Below are 26,474 nucleotides of genomic sequence, written 5' to 3'. Positions count from 1 at the left end.
CTCCACGGGATGAAATTTCAAAATTAAATAGCCTACCCTACTAGCCTACCCCAATAGCCCTTGTTCAGATACTCCAAGAACACTATTCCAAACCTTTAACTATCCCAGCATTTTTTGATACAGAAGCAGCTGCCAGTATTTTAAAACCTAATTTGCTACCAAAACAGTTTTGGGAAACATTTAACCAAACCTTTAGAGCCGCAAACGGTGAAAAATTTTCAATAACCCAAATTAGCAAACCTATTTTGATAAAAATATTCCCTAAAGTAGTCATCCAGCATAAACTCTTAGGATCTTATTTACGCAACAAAGACCTTTTACTTAGATTTGATGTTTTACATCACGTAAAACTTCAATAGACCTCCAGAGGATTACACTTTATAAACCTCACCTTACCATGGATAGCCTGTATAGACCAACCATGCACCTTAGAAACAATGAAACAGAAAATTATATCAGACTGTTGTGTAAATTCTCATTCTGAATTCCTTAAAAAATGTACCAACCCTTTATGGAGAAACCAGAATTTTTATGTCAAATTACCTTTCAAGAAAATGAAGACATAAATCCCACAAAGGCTTCCCACAGAGATTTAATCCAGATTTGATGGAACAAGCTAAGCTAGAAATACAGGATCTGATAAAGAAACAGTTAATTGAGCCAATCAATTCTCCTTGGGCATGTGAAGTTTTTTATGTAAATAAAAGAGCTGAACAAATTCGATGAAAACTAAGGTTAGTCATCAATTATCAGCCTTTTAATACTTTTCTCTCTGATGATAAATTCCCATTACCTAATCAGATTGCCTTGTTTTCTCAAATCTCTCATGCTCATATATTTTCCAATTTTGATTGAAATCAAGATTCTGGCAAATAGAAATTCACCCTGATGACCGTCCTAAAACAGCTTTCTGTTTACCAAATTACCATTTTCAATGGACGGTTATGCCCTTTGTGGTTTGAAAAATGCACCCACATATTTTCAAAAAGTTTTAACCACCATTTTTTAACCAATCTCAACCCAAGCACTGATATATATAGATGATATACTTCTCTTTTCCCCTGATCTAGACAGTCACATCCTTTTGTTAGATAAATTCTACTCCATATGTTCTAAGTATGGTATTATGTTTTCTGAAAAGAAATGTGTCTTTGCTACTATAGAAGTAGACTTCCTTGGTATGCATCTCCAAAATGGAAAGTACAAACTCCAGCCTCATATAGCCAAACATCTTTTAGAATTTTCTGATACTTTATCCTCTATAAAACAAATCCAGCAATTTTTAGGAATTGTAAATTATATGTCCCCTTTTATTCCTAAAATTTCCTTGTTCACTAGTCCTCTTTATCTATTGCTAAAAAAAAAAGCACCACCATGGACAAGAAAACAGACTGAGTGTGTTCAAGAGCTTAAACGATTATCTCAAGATTTACCTTCTATAACAATTCCTTCTACAGGAAAAATAATTTTACAAACTGATGCTTCTAATGAATTTTGGGCATGTATCCTACTTGAAGAAAAGGACAAAACCATAATGATATGTGGATACAAGAGCGGAAAGTTCAAAGACTCTAAACTCCATTACCATTCAACATTCAAAGAAATCCTTGCAGTAAAAAGAGGAATTGAAAATTTTCAATTTCACTTGGTAGAACATATTTTCCTTGTTGAAATGGATTTATCTGTTTTTCCAAATATGCTAAAATTCAAAAATAAGATTCTTCCGAATCCTCAATTACTCAGATGGTCTAATTGGTTTTCTTAATGGAATTTTGAGTACAAGCATATTTCTGAAAAAACAATATTTTGGCTGACATGTTTTCAAGAAGAAAATTTTCTGAAGAAACCAGTCTTGCTATTGTTCCCTTCATAGGAGCAACGATCAGACTTGAAGAAGAGACAAATGAAGTTCCTAATGAAATTTATGACATTATTCTCAAAAAAACTATGGAATCCAGAAATGAGAATATGCAACAAAAGATGCATGAAATATTGATCAGAAATCATAGAGATTGTTTTCAAAGAATTCGATGCCATCCTACCTATCCATTTTTATCCCTCTTTCAAACCCGACATTATTATAATATGCCAAAAGAAGCTATTTATTTCCTCTGGTACCTTACCCAAAACCATCATATATGTTTTAATTGCCATGTAAGAAAATTATTATCCTACCTTAGACATTATTATTTCCTACAATGGAACAATTACATCCACTCCAATCCTAGAGCATTCAATTTCTATAAGTTTCTTATAAAACATTACCATTATAGTCAATGGATTGAATCATTTGCTTATCTTCACAAACCATACATCATTATTACTTTCCATCAAGACTTTAGACCTCAAATATACCCAGATTGTACCTATTTCACCCAACATCCTTTAATCCAAACCATTGGATGGTACAATTCTAATCTCATGAATCACTGGCTCTTTCAAACAGAATTATGGAAAGAATTGAAAATTCTCATGTGCTATATTAATAGAATCCGGCCCAGAATGGATTCCCTTGGATGTGTATACAGGAAAGACAGTATGGACTGATGAAACACCCAGAGGACCGGCATTATTACATCAGTTACAGATATGGCTTGCTGATCATCCCCCTCCTGCAGAACCACCCACAGACAGTTCCAGTGATGATACTTATATTGGACCATCTCATAGCCCGTCTATTTCTTCTTCACCAAGTTATGATTCTAATGGCTATCCTCTCAATTATGACACAGATTGAGCAAAATTACTGTAGTAGAAACATTGTAGCAGAATCACTGTAGCAAAAGTACTATTTTGTCGGCAGCACTGTTCAGTACTATTTTGTCGGCAGCACTGTTCAGCACTATTTTGTCGACAGCACTGTTCAGCATTATTTTGTCGGCAATACTATTCAGCACTATTTTGTCGACAGCACTGTTCATACTTGCCACCTGTCACTGTACATTACCTTTTTACTATTCATAAGGCCATCTGTCCTGGCCTGCTGTGTTTTTTTTTATCATTTTGGAATCCGGATTTCAGGTCCGGCGTCTATATAAGGCCTCTTAAGACATTCGAAATGGCAGAGCGCTTCTCGAGCCTTTCGGCCTAGTTTTTTATTTTGGGTGTCTACTTCTTTCAAGTTCCGCTTCTTCTTTTTATGCCTGTAAGATCTTTCCATCTACTCGTGTATCTTGTTTATAAGTGTGATCCTTATTAAGTTTATAAACTTTGGTGTGCCGTATGCTTTTAGCTGGTTGTTGTTTACTGTTCCCTGTTGTTCATCTATTCCTTATGCACACATCTATAATGTTCCCTGTTGTTTGCTGTTCTATTCCTCATGCACACATCTATATTGTTTGCTGTTCTATTCCTTATGCACACATCTATATATACCAAAGGCTCGTTAGCAGGGAATCGGGTAGGGGAAATTGAGGATGGATGAGCAAAGCCAGCAGGAAGTGACTGGCGGCAGAAAGGTGGAGGAGAGCTGAGGTCAGGCGATAGCTGAATTAAAAGCGGAGTGGGAGATGAAGTGACAGGCAGAGCTTGAGAACTTTCGCGGAGGCCATTGGGGAGTGCTAAATTCCAAGATAAGGTGAGGCCGACAAAGGCTCCTGCAAGGCAAACCCATAGAGACGAGACGACGGAATGGATGCCAGATCGAGGACCTCCACCATTGCTCCGAGGGTTAGGTACTCAGTGAATTGCTTCAACTTTCCCGCATTTTTCCCCAATGGAGGCAAAAGTATCAAGGTGCCAGACATTCAAGGGAATTTCACCGATTCTGAGCCAAACCTTCTTCAGCGCATATGCATCAGTCAAGGGGGACCATCTCCATCACTTAGCCTGGTTTTACTACACTTCCTTCGTTCACAAGAGATGGAATTAAATCCGTCGCCACCTTCCACTAATGAAAGTGCTGGCAGTGGGCCAATCACCCTTTGAGCAATTTTCCCCACTTTTAAACTCACCCTTGTTTTTAGTTGAAACTACTCGAACTCCTCAGAGAAATATAGCCAGTAAATCCTGGGCATAAGCACCCAACATATATCTCAGGGACTGCCGATCCCATCTCATGTATGGGAACCAAACTTACCAACTTCGCAGCCCCCGAGTAGAAGCATACTGGAGTACTTGTTAATTTGAATGTGGGGTATTATTTTCCAAAAAACGACCCCGATATATTCAAAATTCTGTAAATCTTACACATTGACAATTTTCAAAAAGATACCTTATCATATTGAAAATTTCTAAAAATACAAATTATATACAGTACATATTATATATTATAATACTTCAGCTAAAGCATGATTTTTTAGAATTTTTTTTAGCACATGCAAAATATTCCACCCCAACCAGCCAAAGAGCCAAGCACTCTCTTTCTGGCCAAAAATGAAAAGCCATCTGTATTAACCTTATGTGGATCAGGATCTTTACCATTTACCATACATCTCAAGTTTAGCTCCCAACGTTGAGCTACCCAATAAAAGCGAGAGAGAGAGAGAGAGAGACAGAGACAGAGAACAAAATGCAAAAATAAAAGTAACACATTGCCTTTGAATTCTTAGAATGCTTAAAATACCACCAACTTCTCAACCACTCACTATCATATAGTCAAAGGCACGCATCATATAAACACAACAAAATGCAAATATAAAAATAACTCATTGCCTTAAAATTCTTAGAATGTCTGAAATTCTATCAGTTTCTCAACGACTCACTATCATATAGTCAAAGGCACCTATCATATAAACAGAGAGAGGGAGAGAGACAGGTGATGTATAAAGGCCGTGAAAGCATTATGCATCTCATACAGAATGAAGCAAATGAACCCACTGAGACACCCATATATGTTTGTCAAGAACCTATGATGTACAGATAGATACTTGAAATTGGGCGCCACATTTCTGTGCCCTACCACCTCTCAAACACACATAAAAACAAATGACATATTTATCCGGGCCAGGCTCAGAGTTGAAGTACCTCTCAAATAACATACAGATTTCCAAACCACCGATTAGAACTGTTTCTCCTCGTATTATCGCCCAGGCCCAGTTTCTGGGTAACCACAAACTTACTTGATCAACAGCATTCTCACTAAACAGAGGAATCAACACAAAAGAAATAAAATGGAAGGCAAGTATACGATGAAGTCACTCAGGACCCATACGTCAGTTCAAACGAGAGAGAATGAAGCAGCCACCAAAGAGGTGGCAGAGGAAACGAGCCCAAATACACTTCAAATCATTTAGGCATTCACCAAATCCCTTCCCTTTCGGTTGTGCAGCAATGCCTTCGAGTTCCAACATCCACCTAGTTAAATTTCCCTGTGAATAGCTGAACCTTCCCTGCAATCCTCAGAATCAACAATTCCCACTCCATGGCTAAAAGTATATTATAAATTGATTTACAGAGAGAGTAATAGTAGAGAGATAGATGTAGTGAGAGAGAGATGGTTTGCTAATATGGCCTCTCTACCGGCCTCTCCTCTGCGTCGAAATTTAAGCACTCAATACCCTTGAGGGCGGACTCATAGTTCTTCATGTTCCTGCCAGAAGAAGTGCGTTTGGGCTCAGAGGAGCCGACAGGGGAACTCCTCTGCCCACTGACCACCTTCCTCAAGCCACCCGGACTAGCATCAGTGGTTCGAGGGCGAGATGAGGGATCGGCCTCGCTCCCAACCATCGCTTCTCGGCTGCTCGACACCGCCACACGCCGAGATGAGCCACTTGGTCGCAGGAAAGGAGCTCCAGACAGCTGCAAAAGTACCATACTCATGAGCCTCGGCAATGGGCATAACATTATAACATCAATCTTTCTTTCCTTTTCCTTTCTTTTTTTTTGCCTCCTCTTGGCAAGTGTATTTTTTGTTCTTTTGAGCAAGTGTTCACAATAATTCATAATAGTACTATGAACTGCCTTCCAATCTTGGTAAGTATATGCAAACATCAATTTCCAAGTAAGAAAGTTCTTGGATATGCTTAACCAGCAATAAGATACTTGATCATATTACATAAATTCATAAGATTTATTGAAACCTATGACCATGAAAACCCAGTTGATGATGTTACATTTGAGGCTATGCATTATTACAATACAAATCCTGTGAATTTGATAAGTGATGTGAACATCAATCTAAAACACTCCAATTAGAATACACGATTTATACGATCATGCCACCAAAGAAATTCATGCCATGATACCATTGAGGCTATGCATTCCAAAAAAACTCTTACAGGTGAGGGACGTATATAGATTGCTAAAGACAACTTTGAAATCTTACATAATACAATGCAACAAAACTGTTGATCGAGTGGAAATCATCTGAACATTTCATAAATTGTTCTAGTTCATTTAGTCTGTCAATTAAGCATCAAAATAGACAATAAAATAAAAAAGAAATACCATAGACAGTTTACTGTTTCTGCTACTCGTATCATTTGAGGACGAAGTTTATATTGCACCAGTCATTTTTTATTTCAATGCTGGCAATAATCATCTGGTGCATGACCAGAAAATATGAAACAGAACAGCAGAGTCCAAAATTGACCTATCAAGGAATCCATTAGAACCTAAACACTCCAATACAGAATACAAACTGAATTATTTTCTCAACACTTAGACCTTGATCTCTGGTTAACGAACACCAAGTGAACCCAGTATGCTGCACCAGCAAAAATCAGGAGAAAGCCCACATATCAAGTTGGACTACAGCGCATTATCAACTAGCTTATTCAGTTCATAAACAGCAGGAAAACAAGAAAATCAAGATCCATAATTCAATTTCATGTGATGCCAATGGTGTTTCCTATTAACCACCTAAAGCATTTACATTGGGAAATAGTTGACATGCTGTAATGGCATTCAATTGCCCATTCATTTTTCAAAGATGAACACATCCAGGATGGGATTATCTCAGTTTGAACATTGCATCAAACAACTCCTCACTGGCTTGGCCAAATTGACCATGTGATGGCCAAAACATACACATTGGGTTTCTCCCAGAAAAAAACATGGAAAGTAACCTAGCCCAGCAGGATTACAACACTATGGGAGTATTGAAAAATAATCATTACATAAATCACAATTCAAATTTTTGGTATTAACCTACTCCCAGACCTTGGGAAGGCCACTAAGCAACCACGGCTACTGAAAAGATAGCTGACTAACCACTCATGCACAAATGCCTAACCATTGTTTTAAAAAGCGGACGGCCCAGCGCCTTGGTGGCCGCCTAGGTGGTCCAGAAGGCATGGGTGCATCACCCAAGCCTAGGCAGCCAAAAGAAAAGAGTAAAATCGTGGGTTTTAGGTTCATTTGAAACCTAAACCCCATTAGAACATATTTTAGAGAGAGAGAAAACCAAAAAAACTAGTTTTTGGCGATTTTCATAGGATCGAAAGGTTTCTCAAAGTTACGAGAAATTGATCTAAGCATCACCCATTGCTATTAGATTTAGCTTTGGATGTTTTATAAATCTATGAGAGAGTTTTTCCAAAGATTTTGAGTCATTAGTAACATCTTAGAGGTGGAAGTTTGGAGATCGAGCAATCAAAGTAAGTGAAATTTTTTTTTTTTATGGCTTATATTATTTTAAGATGTCTTCTTCGGGATCTAATCGAAGTGGTGATCCAAGTTGTGAAGTATAGACTATCAGACTATGGATAATTTGGATATGGACTTATGGAGGAGTGTATGCTATGTGGACTTGTGAACTATACATTTAATGTGCCCTAAGTCCCTAACTCTTATGTGTTATACAGTTATGCTTATATTGTTAGACTATAGAGACATTTTTCTTTCTACTAGGCCGCCCATGTTCTGGGCACCCGCCTAGGCGCTGGGCAGCCTGAACACCCCCCCCCCCCCCCTCTCTACCTAGGCGCCGCCTAGCGTTTTCTAAAACACTGTGCCTGACTACAAGCTACACACAAGAAAGCCTCAACACTAGTCAAGGAAACACAAACCACCTTGAAATTCATATAACCCTCCAAAATCTAATGCTATAAACGACTACCAAGCCAAATCCATCCAAAAAATAATCCATGATCCACCTATGTAAAGTCAATACCTAGAAAATCTAAAACATTCAGACATCTCCATAACGAAATCAAAACCTCCCTTTTGACATAGGACCTAACAGGGGCTTAAGTAACCTTGCAAGCTTCTTTCTTTCACTGAACTCTTCGACTCTAACCATCAACATATCCAGTCCTCTTCAAGTGCTAGTCTGAAACCAGATTTTGCTATTGTCAATATGATAATTCTTCATTATATTTAACTAGACACATCTTGGATCTTCTAAGCATCTATGCAATGGAAACCAGATTTTGCTATTGTAGTAATTCCGCATTGAAGATGGTTATTCTCCATTCAGAAGTTCATGACTGAGAGCATCCACTCAGCCTGATGTATGATTGCTAATCAGGCTTCTAAAGTTTCAAGCAATCTCTATAATCCAGACACTCGCAACCAAAACCTATTCAAGTTTGTCATAGGAGAGGCCGGAAAATTGGCTGATCAATCAGGTAGTCTAATCCGAGTTACCGCATAGAAGGTCAAGAATCTCCACAGCAAGGGACCATAAGAGCAAGGAAATTTACACCACACGCCCTCCCCACAACCAAGGTGTCCAAAGCACCTCATGTCTACAACACCTACATGTGGGATCAAAACGTTCCAAATAATATATTCCACAACTTCCAAATACTATATTCCACCCTTACCAAACCTTTTCAACACAAACCAAATTTCTTCTCTAACCAACCTATTTTCTTTCACTAGTCCCCAACAACCCTTCCACTTTTACCCCTCCTCCAAACAAATGCCCTGCCCAGCTCCTTTAAGAAAATCAAATCATCAAACAAGTGCCTCAGAATACAGGGATCCATCTTAAAGGGAAAGAGAGCCCAATTCAGGGATTTGATCAGACAAACATATGGGTAAACGGCGTGCCATAATACGTGGAAAGCAGTGAAACCAAGTGAAAGAGGCGGGCAAACTTTTGAATCCATATACTTTCATTCTCGTTCTTTCAATACTCACCAAGTTCCACCTATCATTCCTCTTTCTCTCCTCCAAACTAATATTTTGGTCGGTTAGAGGTTGGTGCCAAAGATTTTCCAAATTCTGTCAGTGCAAGAGGGGAAGGGAGACTAAGAAAGTTGTTTAGTTGTTGGAGTTTAGAGGAAAAAGGACTTTTGCCAATTACATATTGAGAAAGAACGAGAACGGGGGGGGGGGGGGGGGGGGGGGGGGGGAGAGAGAGAGAGAGAGAGAGAGAGAGAGAGAGAAAAAGAGAGTTTTTCTGTGGTATACATAGAGAAAGACGAGATTCTACCCGGTCAGCCAACTTAGAGGATGGGAGAAATGGATAGTTGTTTCTCTCCTGGAATGAGAAAATGAGAGAGGTGTTTCCTTTCAACTTCCCAATTTAGAGCGATAGACGGAGACGAAGAGAGAAGATTTTCCACAGAAACAAATATTAGACAGATTTCTTTCTCAACTCCCGAACACCAGACTTATCCTTGATAGATAGAGAGAGAAGAGGGTGGGGGAGAGAGGATTTACTGCAGTAATAGAACATCAAGACTCCAGAGAGAGAGTGAGAGGAGCTTCTATCCCAACTGAGAGGAGCTTCTATCCCAACTCTTGAACACCTAACTTCTCCTTTCTGTAGAGAGAGAGAGAGAAAAAGAGAGAAGAGAGAGGTTTTGCCATATACAGAGCTTTGAGAAACAAAGCAGTAATCAATGTTATCCAAATTAGATTGGCCATCGAACAGGTTAAAAGTCTGGTGCAGTCAAAATCAGTTGAACATCCAGTCAAATCAGCTAGACAAGATTGTAAGCTGGACAAGATTCTAAAATATAGAAAAAAAAAATAATATGAACAAGAATAACTTAAAAATATGAAATACATTACAAAAAAAGAGTTTCTCAACCTTGTTTAGCCGGTCCAATAGATCAAAATCACGACCAAAACCATTCAAACATTAGTTTTGATTGGTTTTCTACCAAACCTAGTTTTGCTTAGAACCAAACCAGTCTGGACACTAGTCCGTAGTACGACAGGCTTGATAGCAATTGCAACAAATGCCCGACACCCACCAAACTTACGGTGGATAGAGAGAGATGGGGGGTCATCTGTTTATCACTCTAAACTTTACCGTAACATAGTCAAGATGGTGCTAATGAACATGAAAGAGAGGAAATTGGAGTCTCCTTACTTACAAGTTCTCCAACCTCAGCTCCTCGAAAGAGGAAGAGAGGCAGAGATGAAGAGGGAGAAGGCAGAGGAGTGGGGATGGGGTCATGAGAGGGAGAAAAAGAGAGAGAGAGAGAGAGAGAGAGAGAGAGAGGACCATGGGGAATGGGGAAAATTAGGGATAAAAAATAGATAGTTAGTAGCAAAAATGGACATTGATTGAAAAGGTGCAGATGGGGGTGGATATAGGATTAGTGAGAGGTTTTGGGGCCGCACGTTGATAATATAAAGGTGAGGTGGTGTTTTTTACACCTTTATTTGCAGATATGCTGCAAATTTCTCTAAGAAGAACAAGCAGGCAGGACCACAATGACCTTAGCAGGCAGAGTTTGAAGATCAGATATTCCTCCAATGATAGTGGCATTCAAAGGCTTGCAATATCAACAATTATGGAGCATTAATCTTCCAAAAACATGACAATGCGATCGTCCGTGATAGTATCATGAGTCATGCTTTGTCCTGTTTCATTGGGACCTTCACGATGCATATGGCATCCCCTTTCCCCACTACAGAGAATTGGGCACATTGATCATTATCAACAGGGAATCATAAGTCATGTCTTCTACTGCTCACAAGCTTCCATCACAATTTTATAGAGGGGATGTAAAGACCAAACTTTCAGTGTGATGGTGAAAAGGATGCAGAGATTAGCAAAAAGTTCTTAATGAGCAATACTCTCCCCTCCATTCAATTTCTGCCAAGGGATTGGATAGAAATTCAACTAGATGCAACATAATCATTACTCCCATGCACCTCATAGAGCAGGGAACATGGAAAATCACAGATCTCAAGGCTTAATTATGCTTAAAATTAAACATTGATGCACTAGCAAGATAATCATCTGTTCTGGGTTGTAACGAAGTTTTTAGACATCAATTGATATGTCAATAGCTAGCACTAAGCAATCAACATTCTTAAGTGATCCCCAAAATAAATTGATTGCAATATGGAAAGGGAGGTACGGTAAACTATTTCTCTTACCATAAACTATTTCTCACAATTGCATGGTGCAGATTCATCATTTATACAATTCTCTACGTGCAGTCATGCTATACATGGACATTTCATTTCTTTACCTTCTTTGTGACGTCCATGGTATTGATCTGACTGTATATGGCCCTAGCATATATACATTTTCAAGTTATAATTATGCAAAATTGCTTCAAAATTGTCTGTGAACTGTAATATGAAAATATGCATCTAGATGCCAAAAACTACCCATGATAGACTTATCCAAGAAACTACCCATAATACATTTCAATTCCAAAATTTTCTAATCAGGAGAGAATTGTGGGGGTGCATTGCTGAAGCCATAGCAAAAAGAGAGTTGACAACTCAGGTAACTAAACAATAATGCCAACTCACGTAACTAAACAATAATCATAACATCAATTCATAACTCAAAAGATGTCGCATAGGCCAAGAATTTAACCTAACTTCTAAAGGATATGTATGATTTCTTTACTACAGATCTAATGCATGACTACATCCATCAAACCATGACCTAATGACTATGACTCAGGAAAGTAAATCCATTTAAATATTCTTTTTCAGCCACAACGATCACGGAATGTGATAGAAACAATGGCACCATTCTACCACCTAAATGCCTTACTGTAACAAGGAACAAGCAAAGGATCATATATTAACTTACAATGTTGTTTTGAGAATTTGAGCTTGTAACAGCATCATTACGCGACCAGACTTCACATCTTAAATGAATGATGAATCTCTCTGAGCTAGTAATGGAAGAAACAATGCTAAATACTCAGAATCTCAAAGTCATATCCCTGTCCAAGAATAGAGATGTCAAGAGCTCAATCTCACACAAACACCTTTGAGGAGTTCTGATAAACTACCACACACCATAAGAGGTAATTGAGGTGAATGGCAATTGTTATAAGCGGTAACAACATGGGCACCAAGGTCCAAGAATGGTCATATATGGGCAGACACTTCAGATCTATTGACTAGATCTATATCTCATTTTTCCTGCTGGGTTCCTTTCAATACGGTCTTCCTCAAAAGATCCCTCGAATTATAGATTTCAAGGACTCTATCCAATGTAAGGAGACACTACTCACTTTTTGAAAGTTAAGCCCCATTTCATAAATAACCCTAATTAGGTTAAAAATACTTCTGATACGAAAGGCACATCTCTTTCTCCGGTATTGGATCTGTTTGTACTACTGTATTCATCCTTCATCTCACCAATCCACTGTTTCCCTAATGTTTTCTATGTCTCAGAACTATCAATATAAACTAAGTTTCTATAGAATTCATATTGAAGATGTCATGTTACGATTATGAACGGTATGCTGATCTTGAAACCAGGAAGATGATTAGTAAAAACTTAAAAGCACAAGGTTGGACAGTTCTTCCAAGGGAAATTGGCTGAGACTAAAACATATTTCCTTGGGCTAAAGCTTACCAAATCATCTCATGGCTACTCACTTCCAAAAAGCAAAAGTGCGCACATACATGTCACTCAACCACGTTGCACAAAACATGTCATAGCTACTCACCTAGAGCTAAATGTGAAACAGTCCAGAATTATGGAGCACTTGTGGAAGATGCCACAATTTATATGAGCTCAGGATATCTGAGCAAGACTCAAACCAAGACCATCCATGTCCCTCTATTCCTTTTCGACTGTCTTCATGTACAACTCAGCATATCATGTGGTAAATATGAGGAACCCTATATAACAAATCTCTTTGTTTGCAACATCTGCAACTTTGGAACTTACAGTCAGGAAAAGATGGATGAATCACAGTTCAAAATTGCAGCTCATATACGCATTTTGCAAACTTGCTAGCACAGCATAACTCTAAGCACTAATATCATCCCAAATATTGCACTAACTGGTGTGGAACTGAACACATCTTTGAACCTCCCATGGAAAGAGAAATCAGACTAACATTAAAGGTAAAATAACAACCGCATTATTATTTTTTCGTGAATATCTTCTTAGGTTTTGAAGTGCTAAAACAAGTATGATCAAGAAGCCTCCCGCATCAGTTTCTTACATTTTAACATAAACTCAGACATGACAAACATGTTACCTGTAACAAAAGGAAATTTGCACACTTAGTCTTACAAATCAATGAATACCAAGAAAAATATCAGCTAAGCATCCAAAGTATAATCCAGACATTCATCTAAAATACAATCGACAGAAGATGCCACAGCATGAAACAGTAAAGAAGCCATGGAATGGAAGCAAACAGGCAAGCCAAGATTGCTAGCTAGGCAACAAAAGAAAGCCACCAGCAGGACAAATATGTTACCACAAAGGCATAAGTCAGCAAGGAAATAAACAAGAAACAATCCTTGGAAATGCAGCCCATACAGAGGTAAGACTGTTGCAATGATGTACTTAAAAATGCAAGTCAAATTAGATGCATCTGAAATGCAATAATAACTCTGAAGCTGAAGCAGCTAAGTATGAAAGGGCGATCATCTGATGAGAGAGCTAAGTATGAAAAGACAGGGTGATCATCTGATGAGGGAACTTACCATAGCATCTTTTGTCCAAGTCGATGACTCATTAGCCACAGGACTCTTCTGCTTTGATAAGCTCCCAGCATTTATAGCAGGTCCTGAAACTCTTCGGCGGGAGGGATCAATTGTAGACCAGCCCGAAGGGCGCCCCTCTTCACCACCTAGTTGAAAAATAGAGAGCAGGTATCATCTGTTCAGTTCAAGAGCATTCTCCTTACTGCTTCCCTAAAAGCTAATAACAAATACAAAAATACATAACAGGAAGGACCTATCCAGCATAAGACTTCTAAAGCAAGCATGTATATGGAATTTGTTTTAGAGAGGCATATGCAAGTAATGCAGATACCTTCAAAAGATGCAAGAGTTACATTATTACTTTAATACATCAGACCCCACTCCATAATAAATGTCTAAGGAAAAGAACGATCTTGAAATATGTGAAAGGATGCTGAATACATACCTAATGTTCTTTCAGCATTTGCACCAGCAGGCACTGCACCAGAACTTGGGCCTGCACCAGGGCCCTGAAAACATAACCATATTCAGAGATTGCAACACAAATGAAACAAAATGTATAAAAAACACTAACTCAAGTTTTAAGGCTACATCAGAAAAGCTACATTACAAGAGCCACATTAAAAAAAAAAAAAAAAATCTACATTACAGGAGCTCGTTGAGGAACACTGGCAATTTGAGATTGTTGATACTTTAAAATGGTCCAGTCAAATACATAATCGAATTGGAAACCTGCAAGCCACCGAGAAAAACAAATAGATAAAATAGATTTATGCTGATATTTCACATGCAAATTGCTTTCGCTCAAAGAATTTCAAAACATTTTGATGCCATATTGCACCTCCCTCTTATGACTTCTTGCTTCCTAAGGGAAGAAGAATACAGACCTTCTCGAATAAAGAGATCACGGAAAATTCTTTTCAAATAAGCATAATCTGGCTTGTCATCAAAGCGTAATGAACGACAATAGTGAAAATATGAAGCGAATTCTGTTGGATAGCCCCTGCACAAGGCCTGGGTGAAAAAATTAGAGCTCGTGAGCACATAATTAGCCCAAAATATCTCAACTAAAATTCTCAGAAACCACGTTTCTGGAGTCAAAGATTACCTCAATGGATGTGGAAACCTTTCTCTCACTTATTTTCTCGTATTTTTGTTTCTTTGTCCCCGCCTTGAGACCCTGCCAAGGAAGGCTAAAAAGGACCCCACAAGAAGTCAGATTACAACATATTCCATTAAAACCAAGAAACTCCATCAAAAAAGGTGTAAGAAGGAATTCTCACCTTCCTCTCAAGAAATACATAAGAACATATCCAAGAGATTCTAAGTCATCCCTCCGACTTTGCTCTGAGAAGAAACACAATCGACATTAAGTTTACATACAATGAAAGAGATACATTCCATCAATATCTCTATCAATTGAGAAGAGAAAGGCCCAGCCATCAATAAACAAGTATGGAAGGTTCATGAATGCAACTTCACAAAAAAATCATGTAGCATACCAATTCCAAGATGGGTATTCATGCTTGCATATCTAGCAGTCCCTGTCAAATTCTTGTTTTCCCTACAGAATTTAAAGAAAGTCAGAAGTCATAAGCCATCCAATATAACTGCAAAATTAATGCTTTCACTAAGCAGTTTTAACTATGATAACACCTTATATTCTCTGAGTTATACAAAATTTGACAACTAAAAAAGAACTGTACTCCAAGCACAAGATCAGCTAGAAAAAATTACATTCAACCCACTATGAGTTGTAGAACCAATTTGTCATGCCATAGCAATATGAAGATGAAAGGACTAGATGGTTAAGTTTTGAGACATGCCTAAAAAAAGAAAGTACAACGATGCTTAACAGGCCAATTGAAATCAGGTAATCAAATTATGATCGAAAAAGACAAACTAATCTAAGACATACTGAATCATTAATACGGAGAACATCCAAGGAATCTGAAGACACAATTTGCTGGTCATCACCACCATTTGATTTCCTGAAGTTAAATATGGTGGTTTACTAAAGTTAAATTCAATGGAAGTTTTCAGGGATAGAGACTCAACTGTCTTCCCCAACCCCCCCCCCCCCCCCCCCCCCCCCACCAAAAAAAAGAACAACTAGCACATAAGTAGTTGCCTTTCGACCAGCCTAAGTGTATTGTTTCTTTCCATTAGTCAGGCTCAACAAAAAGCCATTTTCCAATGGAGTATGAAGGACATCCACCTCAGTCAAATGCCAAAGGTAAAATTCCATAGCATCTTCAAATTGAAAAAACCATTCAGCTGGCCAAAGAAAATTTTGAACGATAACCTTAATAGGTTTCTCTACTTATTTCTGAGTCCAATTCATTTGTAGATGTATATGTTCGCTGTAGTTGGAACTACAGGTACAATTTGCACTTGCCTTATGAATCTACCTGTGATTATCCAAAAGGAAAATAATCCTAGATTTTTAGATGTATAAAAACATATTCCAGTCATCATCATTGCAACCATCAGACCAAATGAAATTTTTTTTTTTTGAAAGTGTTAATTTACCAAATGGAAATTATTTAGGAGGCAATATCTGGAGCACTTAAAATGGGTGCCATATCCAAAATCAATATTCTAGAAACATATATGTAAAATCACCGAAAAACAGTTCTGTTGCTATTGCCAAGCATTACCAGGCATCATGAGCATTCACACTCTCAAGGAAAGTTCTACAATGACCCTTTCCAAAATCCTCACAAAATAATGATTGAATAGGCAAAACAATTTCACCAGTACAGAACTACAACGGCCAGGAAATGGTCAAACCCATACATGACTGAACAATTTTCTAAAAATATAGAAAATGTTACTATAGTTCTGTACACAACACATCCAGAGATCATAGTTTTTATGATTCATACACTGCAATAAACATTTCCAGAATCTTTAACAAATTAGGGCTAACACAAAAACACCCAGAGATCATAGTTTTCATGAATCATACACTGCAATAAACATTTCCAGAATCTTCAACAAATAAGGACTAATACAGCAAAATGCTTCTGTCACTACTCAAGAGATAAACATGCCAGCCTTTTTGTGAGTGACAAGTTAGCCTGTAAACAGCCAGCTTACTAAACATTATATGGTTGATAAAAGCAAAGAACTCTATGAATGATACACCAGAGCATCAGTGAAACAATCTTTCATTATCGGTTTGGTTTATATGTGTAATATGTCGATAAAGAAAAAAAAAAGAAAGCAACTCACCTATAAGGTATATGCTGGTGGGTTGCAGTATCTCGATACTTCTTAGCAAGTCCAAAGTCAATTATGTATACCTGTGCAGCGCAGATGTTATTATTACCAGGTTAGCTATTCATAGATGAAGACATACATGCAAATCAGTAACCACAGGAATAACTTCAGAAGCAAACCTGATTAGCTCGCCTTCCCAAGCCCATAAGAAAATTATCCGGCTTAATATCCCGATGCAAGAAACACTTAGAGTGGACAAATTCAACTCGGTTGATCTGAATAAGAGAGAAGGTTCATTAGTTCAAACATGGGATAAACAAATTCAGAAAAATTAAAAAATCAAATGGCTTCATAAGCACATGCAAAGTAAGAGCATACCATCTGATCCGCAAGCATAAGCACAGACTTAAGTGAAAGTTTTCTACTACAGAAGTTGAATAGGTCTTCAAGACTGGGCCCCAACAAATCCATAACAAGAACATTATAATCTCCTTCAACGCCAAACCATCTAACATTTGGAATTCCAGCTGCAAAAAAGAGTTATCAGAATTGCAAAACAATGAAATGGTCAAAAAGATGAAATTATATATGACTCGCAAGATCAATTAACCAAAAGAAGAAATATCAAATGAATCTTTACTTCCTCCTTGTAGGATTCTGTACAACTTTGATTCATATAACAGTTGTGGATGCTTTGTCTTGACATTTTCCTGAGTAAAGTCGGTAATACAAACAATATTTATCAGTATTCCCACGTATTGTCTATAGAAATTTATACAGGGGCACGGCACCAGATTGAAACTGCAGCATTAGCAAGACAAAGAAAACCTCCATATTGAAGCCAGTGTATGCCAAATACAAGCACAGAGTGTCAAGCAGGAAATACAAAAAGATCGAATAACAAAAGACAGCAAACTAGCTAGATTGAACTCAACCCTAATGGAAACATATGAAGTCTGGAATCCTTGCCCAGTAGTAGTAGGGGAAAGGTTCCAATAATAGTAGAATATTTCTTCAGGGAAACAAAAGTAGAAACTGCCCTAATGGGACAAAAACAACTCTTAAGTAGAAGTAGGCAACTGTCTAAAAAAAAAAAAAACACAGACACACACACACACACAAGAAAAAAGAAATATGAAGATTCACAAGCACGTCACTCCCCAGGAACAGAAGAGATAAAGAGTACTACTAACTTAAGCCATGCCTTTTGTCTTAAGAGGAGCTCAAAGTGTGTGATCAGAGCAGCTACAATGTGGAAGTAGAGGAATGGGAGTATGAGCAGGCTCCTATAGACACCATTATTTCGATAATTACCTCACAGGTCTTATCGCATAATATGCATGCTGCAGCAATAATATTACATTGCATTCTGGACATATTGATTAGTTTATCTAGAAACTAAAAAAAGCAGCAAGGTGTTCGTGTCCAACAGTTGCAGGATGCCGTCATTCTATGGGCATTGGTCAATTCCAGCCAAATTTTTGAGATAGCCTTGGTGCATCCAAGTGCGAGACACAAATTACTGTTTTTGCGTAAGAAAGTGAGCTCCGAAGAAAAATTTTGACAGAGCCCCAAAAGATCAAAATGAAAAGGAAAAGTTTGAGAGAAAATAAAAGAGTGGCTAAATAAAAACCAAGAATTAAGGACATGGTTTAATGGGTACTACCAATGAGGTCGAATGTTGAAGGAAATATTAAAGTAAAAAGCATCCATTTGGCAGATGAAGAGTGATAAGTGAAGAGATGGGAAAAGTACTGCACAATTATGTAAATGTATATTGAGATTTTGGGTGGTTGCTATGGCCCATAACTTAATGCAGGGTTAAAGATGATAGAAGCTTGTCTGAATCCATGATCATATACAGGTTCATTTCACACTATCCAGGGTGCTCCACTATATCCACTGCCATCAGCATAAACCACAAAAGGCATGGGTTTCTAACATGGCAATCGGAGTTGAGTTTCTAGGTCACAGTCAAGATACTACTTGAGGTATAATAAAACTTGCCAACGATGTGGAACACCACTTTGAAAATTTATCAAACTTTCTACCATTTCGAGGCTATGGAGTGCAATTTAATCCTTCAAAGAATGCATTGAGGAACACGATACAGAAAACTGGTTGCGGGCACTGGTTCTGAACTTGGGTGTAATCTTGTTGGTAAAAATAAAGAGTGACTTGGAATGGAAACGATCTTGTTAGTGGCAGCGGAGAAAGAAGAAGAGGGTGGGTGGGAGGACAAAGTGGTAAAGAAGAAGAGGATGCGGATGCACGTGACATCCATCCACCACAAGGTGGTGAGAATGAGGTTAGGAGTATATAATAGTGTAGCCTCTTGCTTCAAAAGAGAGATAGGCAGCTAGAATTCTTGTTGCATACATATTTTTCTGCATGCAAAACTTGGTCCTCAAAAATATTGCTCATTTATTTATAATAGTAATACAAAGAGGTGGTGTCCCTCCAAAGCAGCCTAATCTAGCCAAAAGAAGAAGAAGAGGATGCATATTGCTTCACTGCACATGATTTTAGTTAATTTTTCTGCATCATTTTTTTTCATTAGCATTGAATATTCCTAACCTTTTGTTGTTATGGTAAAACATATGCGAACACCAAGTTTGAAGTCTTTAATGAACCCATCTCCAAAAAAAGATGAATTATTTGGGCCTCATGGACCATTATGTGATTGAATTAATACTTCCGATTGTATGAACATATCCGATTGAAACAATATGAATAGGAAAATACACCAATGAATACCTTCATTATGATCGTCAAGGAATAATACGGTCACTTTCTATCATAAATCTCATTTTAAGTATACATATCATGCTGTATCTACAGTACCTCTTAGACCACTATACACTGCAACTGTAGTATCCAGCGATTGCAAAAGCTCCAGTTGCGCACTCTATCTCAATATTCTTTTTGTTAAGTATGCACTCTAAACTAATTAATGGACGTGTACACTTCAAAATTTAAGTAGATTGACCACAGTTAAACTTTAGAATTTAAATAGATGGAATGCAGTTACATGACTTGCAGAGAATAACTATCACCAACCCCAAATATAAGGAAAGAAAAAGGAAAACACAAAAAGGAAGAACTCCAGATATGGGTAAAAAAGGGAGGCAAAAAAGGAAGGAAGAACCCTATCAAAGGCATCAAGTAAACTACACATGCCCTAACATTCTTCTATAAGGTGTACATATTGTTGATGTGCTAAATTCCCAAGAAATAGAAAAGATTCATTTTTTGCTGCAAAGTCTAATTCCAAATCAGTAGAAGTTTACAGACTTGAACCAACAATTTTCTTTTTTGAGGTAAAGGTTAACTCACTTGAACCAACATTCCTGCCTAAAACATCTACAAAATCCAAAGAGTCACAAAACCTAAAACAATCCAAAACCACCGCTGAGTTTACTTATAGGATTTTATGTGTGATTCTCACGAGAATGTAATTTGGTACAAGACAAAAATCTGAACTATACATATTTTAACAACAAAATATAGGTAAATATAAAAAATATGAATCAAAGTAAATTAAAAAAAAAATTTCCTTTCATCCATAAAATTAGGTAGATAAATTCACATCTGAAAAAGAAGAGAAGGGAAGGATGAACTCACAAGTTTTATCGCAACCTCTTCGTTGGTCTGGATGTTCGTTCCTGCAAACAAATGTAACAAAAACAGCTAGTTTGAAAGTATTCACACCAATAAAAATCAATTAAGACAAAAACAAGAGGTAGGTACATATGGTTAGATAGAGAGAACAAAATTTAGAGAGAGAAATATATATACCGAGATAGATCTCCCCAAACGAGCCGCTCCCAATCTTGCGACCGAGCCTGAACTTGTTACCAACACGAGGCTCCATTGCACAATCTCGGACCCCCTCAAAATGCCCACCAAAAATTGAACCCAGCCAAAAAAAATACAACAAAAAAAAACGGTGATAAAAACCCCAAGAAATTTAACGAAAAAAAATATCAAATTCCCCTCTCTCTCTGTATCTTCAAAGAGCAAGAATCGACTCCTACACAGCGCGAACAAGGACTAATCAACGCCCATATTTGCAAACAAATCGAAACCCTAAATCGAGATTCATAACCAGATGATTGATAGACACAAGGTCAAGATCCAGGGTTTCATGAGGAGGAGAAATGTAGAGAGAGAGAGAGAGAGGAGAAATGTAGAGAGAGAAAGAGAAGAGAATTAGAGGCATCGAAGAAGGGGAAAAGGAAAGGGCAAGAGACGAAGAAGGAGAAAAGTAGAGGGAGTAGTCATCGCCTCGGCATGCATGGCCATACATAACATGATGACCATTCCACATATCATCATCATCATATTACAGCGTTGATCCCAGAGGGAGTGGTCATCGCCTCGGCATGCATGGCCATACATAACATGATGAACATTCCATCATATCATCATCATCATATTCCAGCATTGATCCCATCGAAACCGGATTGGATGATAGGGTTTGCCCTTTTTTAAAGCTCATGCATGAGCTGCTTCTTATGAGGTGAAATTACTATTTTGCCCCTAACTCGGTCTAGGCCTCATCGTGTCTGCCCTACCTAAACCAAACCGTGTCCGCCCTTTACCTAAACCGACCATCTTTGAAAACGTGACTACTAAACTACTACACCAAAAATTTAAGTATTTGTTTTTTTTGGACAAGAAAAAAAATTTTTAAGTAATTGGGTTCGAGAGTTGGTTTACGTGCATTGTTGGTGCATGGTGATCAATTTACACCTGCGTTTTAAAACCCTATGTAGAAATCGTCGATCTAGATTGGGAGTTGGTCTAGATAACGCGGTTCGTTGTTTAATTGGGAATCAGTGTGGTTCCTATGGACTTGCCTGGTTTCTTGAACCAAGGTAGTAGATCACCTGATTCCAACAAGACTATCACAAAGATTTTCAATATTAAAACTGCATTTCTCGAAACCAATGGTTTAAAAAAAGGATCGGTGACCCGGATCGAGCTTCCAAAAAACAGATCCGGATCGACTAATCGGCGATCCGGATGGGGAATCGAGTGAATCGGTCAGAATAAAACTTAAAAAAATTTCGAAAAAATTATTAAAATTCATTATAAATATTATTTTTTAGGAATTCAATAAAAAATGAGGGTACTCCATTAAGAATTTTCATGTTTTTGAATGAATATGCGAATATTGATATGTTCTTTCCTTACATGAACCGTCATTCAGCATTTAATTTACAGTATTTCGTGCTCATCCCTACATTGTTGCTGTTGGGACTCGATATGTGAATAATATGGCTGGGATAGGGTGGCCTCAGAATCATCATCTCTCTCATTTTCTCTTTGAATAATATGGATTAAAAAAAAAAAATAACAAATTTTCAAAAAAATCAATCATGGATTAAAAAAAAAATCACAAATTTTCAAAAAATTCTATCATTGATTACAAAAAAAAATTCGATCATGGATTAAAAAAAAAAAATCACAAATTTTCAAAAAATTCAATCATGGATTACATAAAATTCGATCATGGATTACATAAAATTCGATCATGGATTACATAAAATTAGATCATGGATTACATAAAATTCGATCATGGATTACAAAAAAAAACAAACAAAAAAAAACAAAAAATTCAATCGTGGATTACAAAAAAAGAAAAAAACAGTTCGATCATGGATTACAAAAATTTCAATCATGGATTACAAAAAACTCTATCATGGGTTACAAAAAAAGCAAAAAACAAAAAATTCAATCATGGATTACCAAAAAAAAAACAAACATTTCGATCATGGATTACAAAAAAAAACAAACATTTCGATCATGTATTACAAAACATTCGATCATGGATTACAAAAAATTCTATCATGGGTTACAAAAAAAAAAAAAAAAACAAAAAAAGCGATCATGGATTACAAGAAAAGAAAACAAACATTTTGATCATGGATTACAAAAAATTCTATTATGGGTTACAAAAAACCAAAAAATTCGATCATGGATTACAAAAAAACAAAAACAATTCGATCATGGATTACAAAAAAATCGATCAAGTATTACAAAAAAATCTATCATGGATTACAAAAAAAAATAAAAATAAAAATAAAAAAAATAAAAATAAAAAATAAAAAATCCGTACGGACTCGCCGATTCACTGTTCGGACTCGCCGATTCCGTACAGTGAATCGGCGAGTCACTGTGCGGAATCGTCCGGTTCTCTCTAGAACCGGACGATTTCCGATTTTTCAACCGATCCGGTTCCTTTTTGCTAATTCCGAGTCGAACCGGGCGAGTCCGGTTCGACTCGGCCTTTTTTAAAACGCTGCTCGAAACTATTTGAAAAATAGGCTCTAATTTGATTGTTTAGAGCCTAGGCTCTATGCAAACCGCACCCCAAAGATAACGCTTATGCATTTTTTGGAACCTCACAGCCTGGAGACCGGAGTAGAAAAATAGAGTTCAGCCATTATGGTATCAAGTGGATACCACTAATACTGCCAGTCCAAGATTGCCTTTAGTGCTGCCATCAACCTAACCAAGTAGGAGGGAACATCATATATGCTTTTGTGGACCATGCAAGAGATTGACTTGGCATTCATATGAAAGTTCGATCAAGGAAAAACTCATGACTTAGGCCATGCTTTGGTCTACAACTTGACACCCAAATTTTGCTTTTTTGATGCTTTGAGTTTTAATTTTGATCTCAAAAGACTTGGTCATCTTGTTCCTTCTAATTGGACGGTTGTTGAAAACATTTTTACATGAAAAAAATTCTCACGTGATTAAGTGTGAAAATATTTTTATATCAATTGGTTGTCAGTTGGTATGAAAGAATGCATTAAGACCAATTAGTATAAAAATTTTATCACATTTAACCACATGAACGAATTTTTTTATGTGAAAATATTTTCTAGAAAAATGTAAGAGATTTAATTTGAGTCGTTCATCTCCAAGATCAACCATCATGATCTAGAGTGATTTTAGGCACCTTATCCCCCAGAGTTGACCAATATCCACTTCTACATAATCTATATTTTGTTAACAATTTTAGAAAAAAATCTATATTTTGTCTCATCATGATCTTATCTTCTAGACATTACAAAATAATTCAAAATATTCAAGATTTTCTATTCTCTCACATATGGATAATTAAGAAAGACAATAATGATCAAAATCTAGCTCCCTTTAAATCTCTCACAAAAACTATTTCCTAAGATATTTTCAATTAAAATATTTAATTTCTAAAATTCACCCTTAGGTGTCGCATTAAAATGCAAAACCTTTGGATGCCCCTCTTAGTGAGGAGTGTGGCCCATGCGGGCCCCATGTCCCAAATCAGCCGTGGAGGTTAGGCTTATAGGCCCCCCACATGGGGTCCTACCCATACAGAAAATAGGAAATTCAAGAAATACCCTTATGGAAAATTTCTAGAAATGTCATTAAGGGGCTTTTACACATTTAATATCAATTTTAAAATTCTAAAATTTTTTTAAAAATATTAAAAACACATTTCTACTTGAAATCAAATTTTCTAAAGTCCTTAAAAAATTTAAAACATTAAAAATATTAAAAAAGTAGTTAATAGAAGTGGATCGGTACCCAATAGGCTGCAATCCTATGTATTGAGCTTGGGCTGCATGCTTATGCACCATCCACTTATTTGGATGGTGTAGATTTTTTCCACCACCCCATGAGGGAAACTGGAGCACCGGAAGCCCTAGATACAACCCGCACAATTTTTGCTCGCCATGTAACGAAATTTTGCTGAAATGTGAGAGCCTTAGCCCCACGCAATCTAACAACCTATGCACAAAACCAACGAAATTTTGGTGAAATAAATCAAACCGTTCCCACGAAAATTAGAGGTTTTCCTAATAGAGAGAAAGACTCCGTTCTAGAGAGAGAAAGGGAGATAACAAACATTGTTACCTTGATCACTGAAGAATACGAGATGGCTAAAGGATTGAAAACAGAGTGGAGGGCAACAATCTCATTCCCATCTCTCGAGAATGGTTGAATGGCTTCACCATCAAATAGAGATGTGTAGGTCAAGATTTACATTCACGGTTTTGTGACGAAAGTAAGAAATTTATCTCTGAATGCCTGTTGATTGCTTTGGATGTATCAATCATTTTATTTTTGGTTTGTGCAAAGTTCAGAAATGCAAGATTTTGATATGCAATAAAAAAAAAAAAATCATCGAATGAAAATACCTTGTCAAAAAAAATGAAAATTAGGTTTTTCTTAAAAATATCAGCCAAATTTGCGAGCTAAGCGGGTGTTCTCTCATTCTCCCTTCTTGCAGTAGATTTTAAAGCAGCTCTATTTCTCTCTCTTCAATTAAAATAGTAACCCAATTTAAAAGCCACAGGACTATCTACTCCACCATCCTCAATGCTATGGTGCTCTTCTCTCTACCCATCATCCCCTTCATTCTCTACATCTTCTCCTTACCTTCTCATTAAATTCCTTCTAGTTGACTTTGAACCCTAAATATGCGAACTATGTAGTTTATCCTTTGAGCTCAATCTTTACATGGAAGCTCAACCCTCACCAAATTGCCCCAATTCATTCGATCTAAGGGCAAAGAAAAAGCTATGGATTGACATCTTAGAGAGAGAAGAATACAGTGAGAGAATGAAAATTGAGCACCGGTTAACCCTGGTTTTCATCTTCAAAATGTGTACCCAATCAATAAACTTTGTTGACATATTTCAATCGATCCTCACTGTCAAAAATGAGTGGACGGTTAAAAAGGCTGCCGCCCTTGTTTTTTTTGATAGGGATGCAACCCTATCAAACCATTTTCCTTTCTAGTTGAAATCAATTTTTTCGAAGTCCTTAAAAATTTTAACACATTAAAAAATGCTTAATAGATGTGGATTGGTACCTAATAGGTCAAAAACAAGTGAATGCAAGAGCACTCCACTAGTATCAGGATCCATAATTCTCTACTGTTTTCTCAAACTAACCAACAAGACCCACGATCCACAGTCAAGTGCAGGGGCTCACCGTTGCAATTCAAAACCTTACATCCTTAGAAAACCTACCTGAAAATACCAAAATGAACTTTTCCGAATGGGAGGTCATTATCAAATGGGGGAATGTAACGGATAAACCCCCATCCATGGAAGCCAGGTCAAAGCATGTACCTAGGACCTTATTTGTCGTTGAATGCCCCTATGCCCATTTGATTCTAGCCACAAAATCTTCTAATTCATCCTGTTCTGAGGAACTCTCTCCTTGCTCTAGTAACTAGAGGCAGGACAAGGAAAAAAGAGGTTGGTGAGAGAGCGGGCTAATGAGATGCTAAAAGACATGACAATCAAATTTGATGGCTCAGTGAAGGTTATTGAAGAGGGCATTGCTATAAGGGAGATAGCTTGGAAAGAGGCCCTAATAAGAAGGAGAAGGAGGAGGTCTAACATACAGAATGAGGCTGAGGAGCTGGTTGTTGAGCTCCCATTTGACCACTCCTTGCATGCTTCTCAGTAGTC

At 37.3% G+C, this 26,474-nt stretch overlaps 1 protein-coding gene across 1 annotated transcript; it reads right to left on the bottom strand.

Annotated features, from left to right (window-relative positions):
- Window positions 1–4,636: 4,636 nt before the first annotated feature.
- On the bottom strand, window positions 4,637–21,418 carry LOC18443642 (casein kinase 1-like protein 2). Its single transcript, XM_006853826.4, has 14 exons — window positions 20,791–21,418; window positions 20,617–20,657; window positions 17,633–17,702; window positions 17,371–17,519; window positions 17,172–17,267; window positions 17,005–17,075; window positions 15,270–15,331; window positions 15,051–15,114; window positions 14,876–14,960; window positions 14,655–14,781; window positions 14,417–14,499; window positions 14,213–14,276; window positions 13,768–13,913; window positions 4,637–5,739 (listed from the first exon to the last, which is right to left on the bottom strand). The coding sequence occupies exons 1-14, from the start codon at window positions 20,864–20,866 to the stop codon at window positions 5,443–5,445; spliced, it is 1,431 nt and encodes a 476-aa protein (XP_006853888.1). The 5' UTR covers window positions 20,867–21,418; the 3' UTR covers window positions 4,637–5,442.
- Window positions 21,419–26,474: the final 5,056 nt, after the last annotated feature.

This window comes from Amborella trichopoda, chromosome 5 (assembly GCF_054954075.1).
Source record: "Amborella trichopoda isolate Santa Cruz 75 chromosome 5, AtrichopodaSantaCruz75HAP2 v2.0, whole genome shotgun sequence".
Taxonomy (NCBI): Eukaryota; Viridiplantae; Streptophyta; class Magnoliopsida; order Amborellales; family Amborellaceae; genus Amborella; species Amborella trichopoda.
This window is presented reverse-complemented; position numbering and strand designations above follow the sequence as displayed.

What these genes read in the sequence shown, in the direction of transcription:
- LOC18443642 (XM_006853826.4), bottom strand. Translation starts at nt 20,866, where the DNA reads ATGGAGCCTCGTGTTGGTAACAAGTTCAGGCTCGGTCGCAAGATTGGG. An exon ending in GTTTGGGGAGATCTATCTCG is followed by an intron (nt 20,658 to 20,790) that starts GTATATATATTT and finishes ATTTGTTTGCAG; the next exon opens with GAACGAACATCCAGACCAAC. An exon ending in TGGGAAGGCGAGCTAATCAG is followed by an intron (nt 17,076 to 17,171) that starts GTTTGCTTCTGA and finishes TGCGCTGCACAG; the next exon opens with GTATACATAATTGACTTTGG.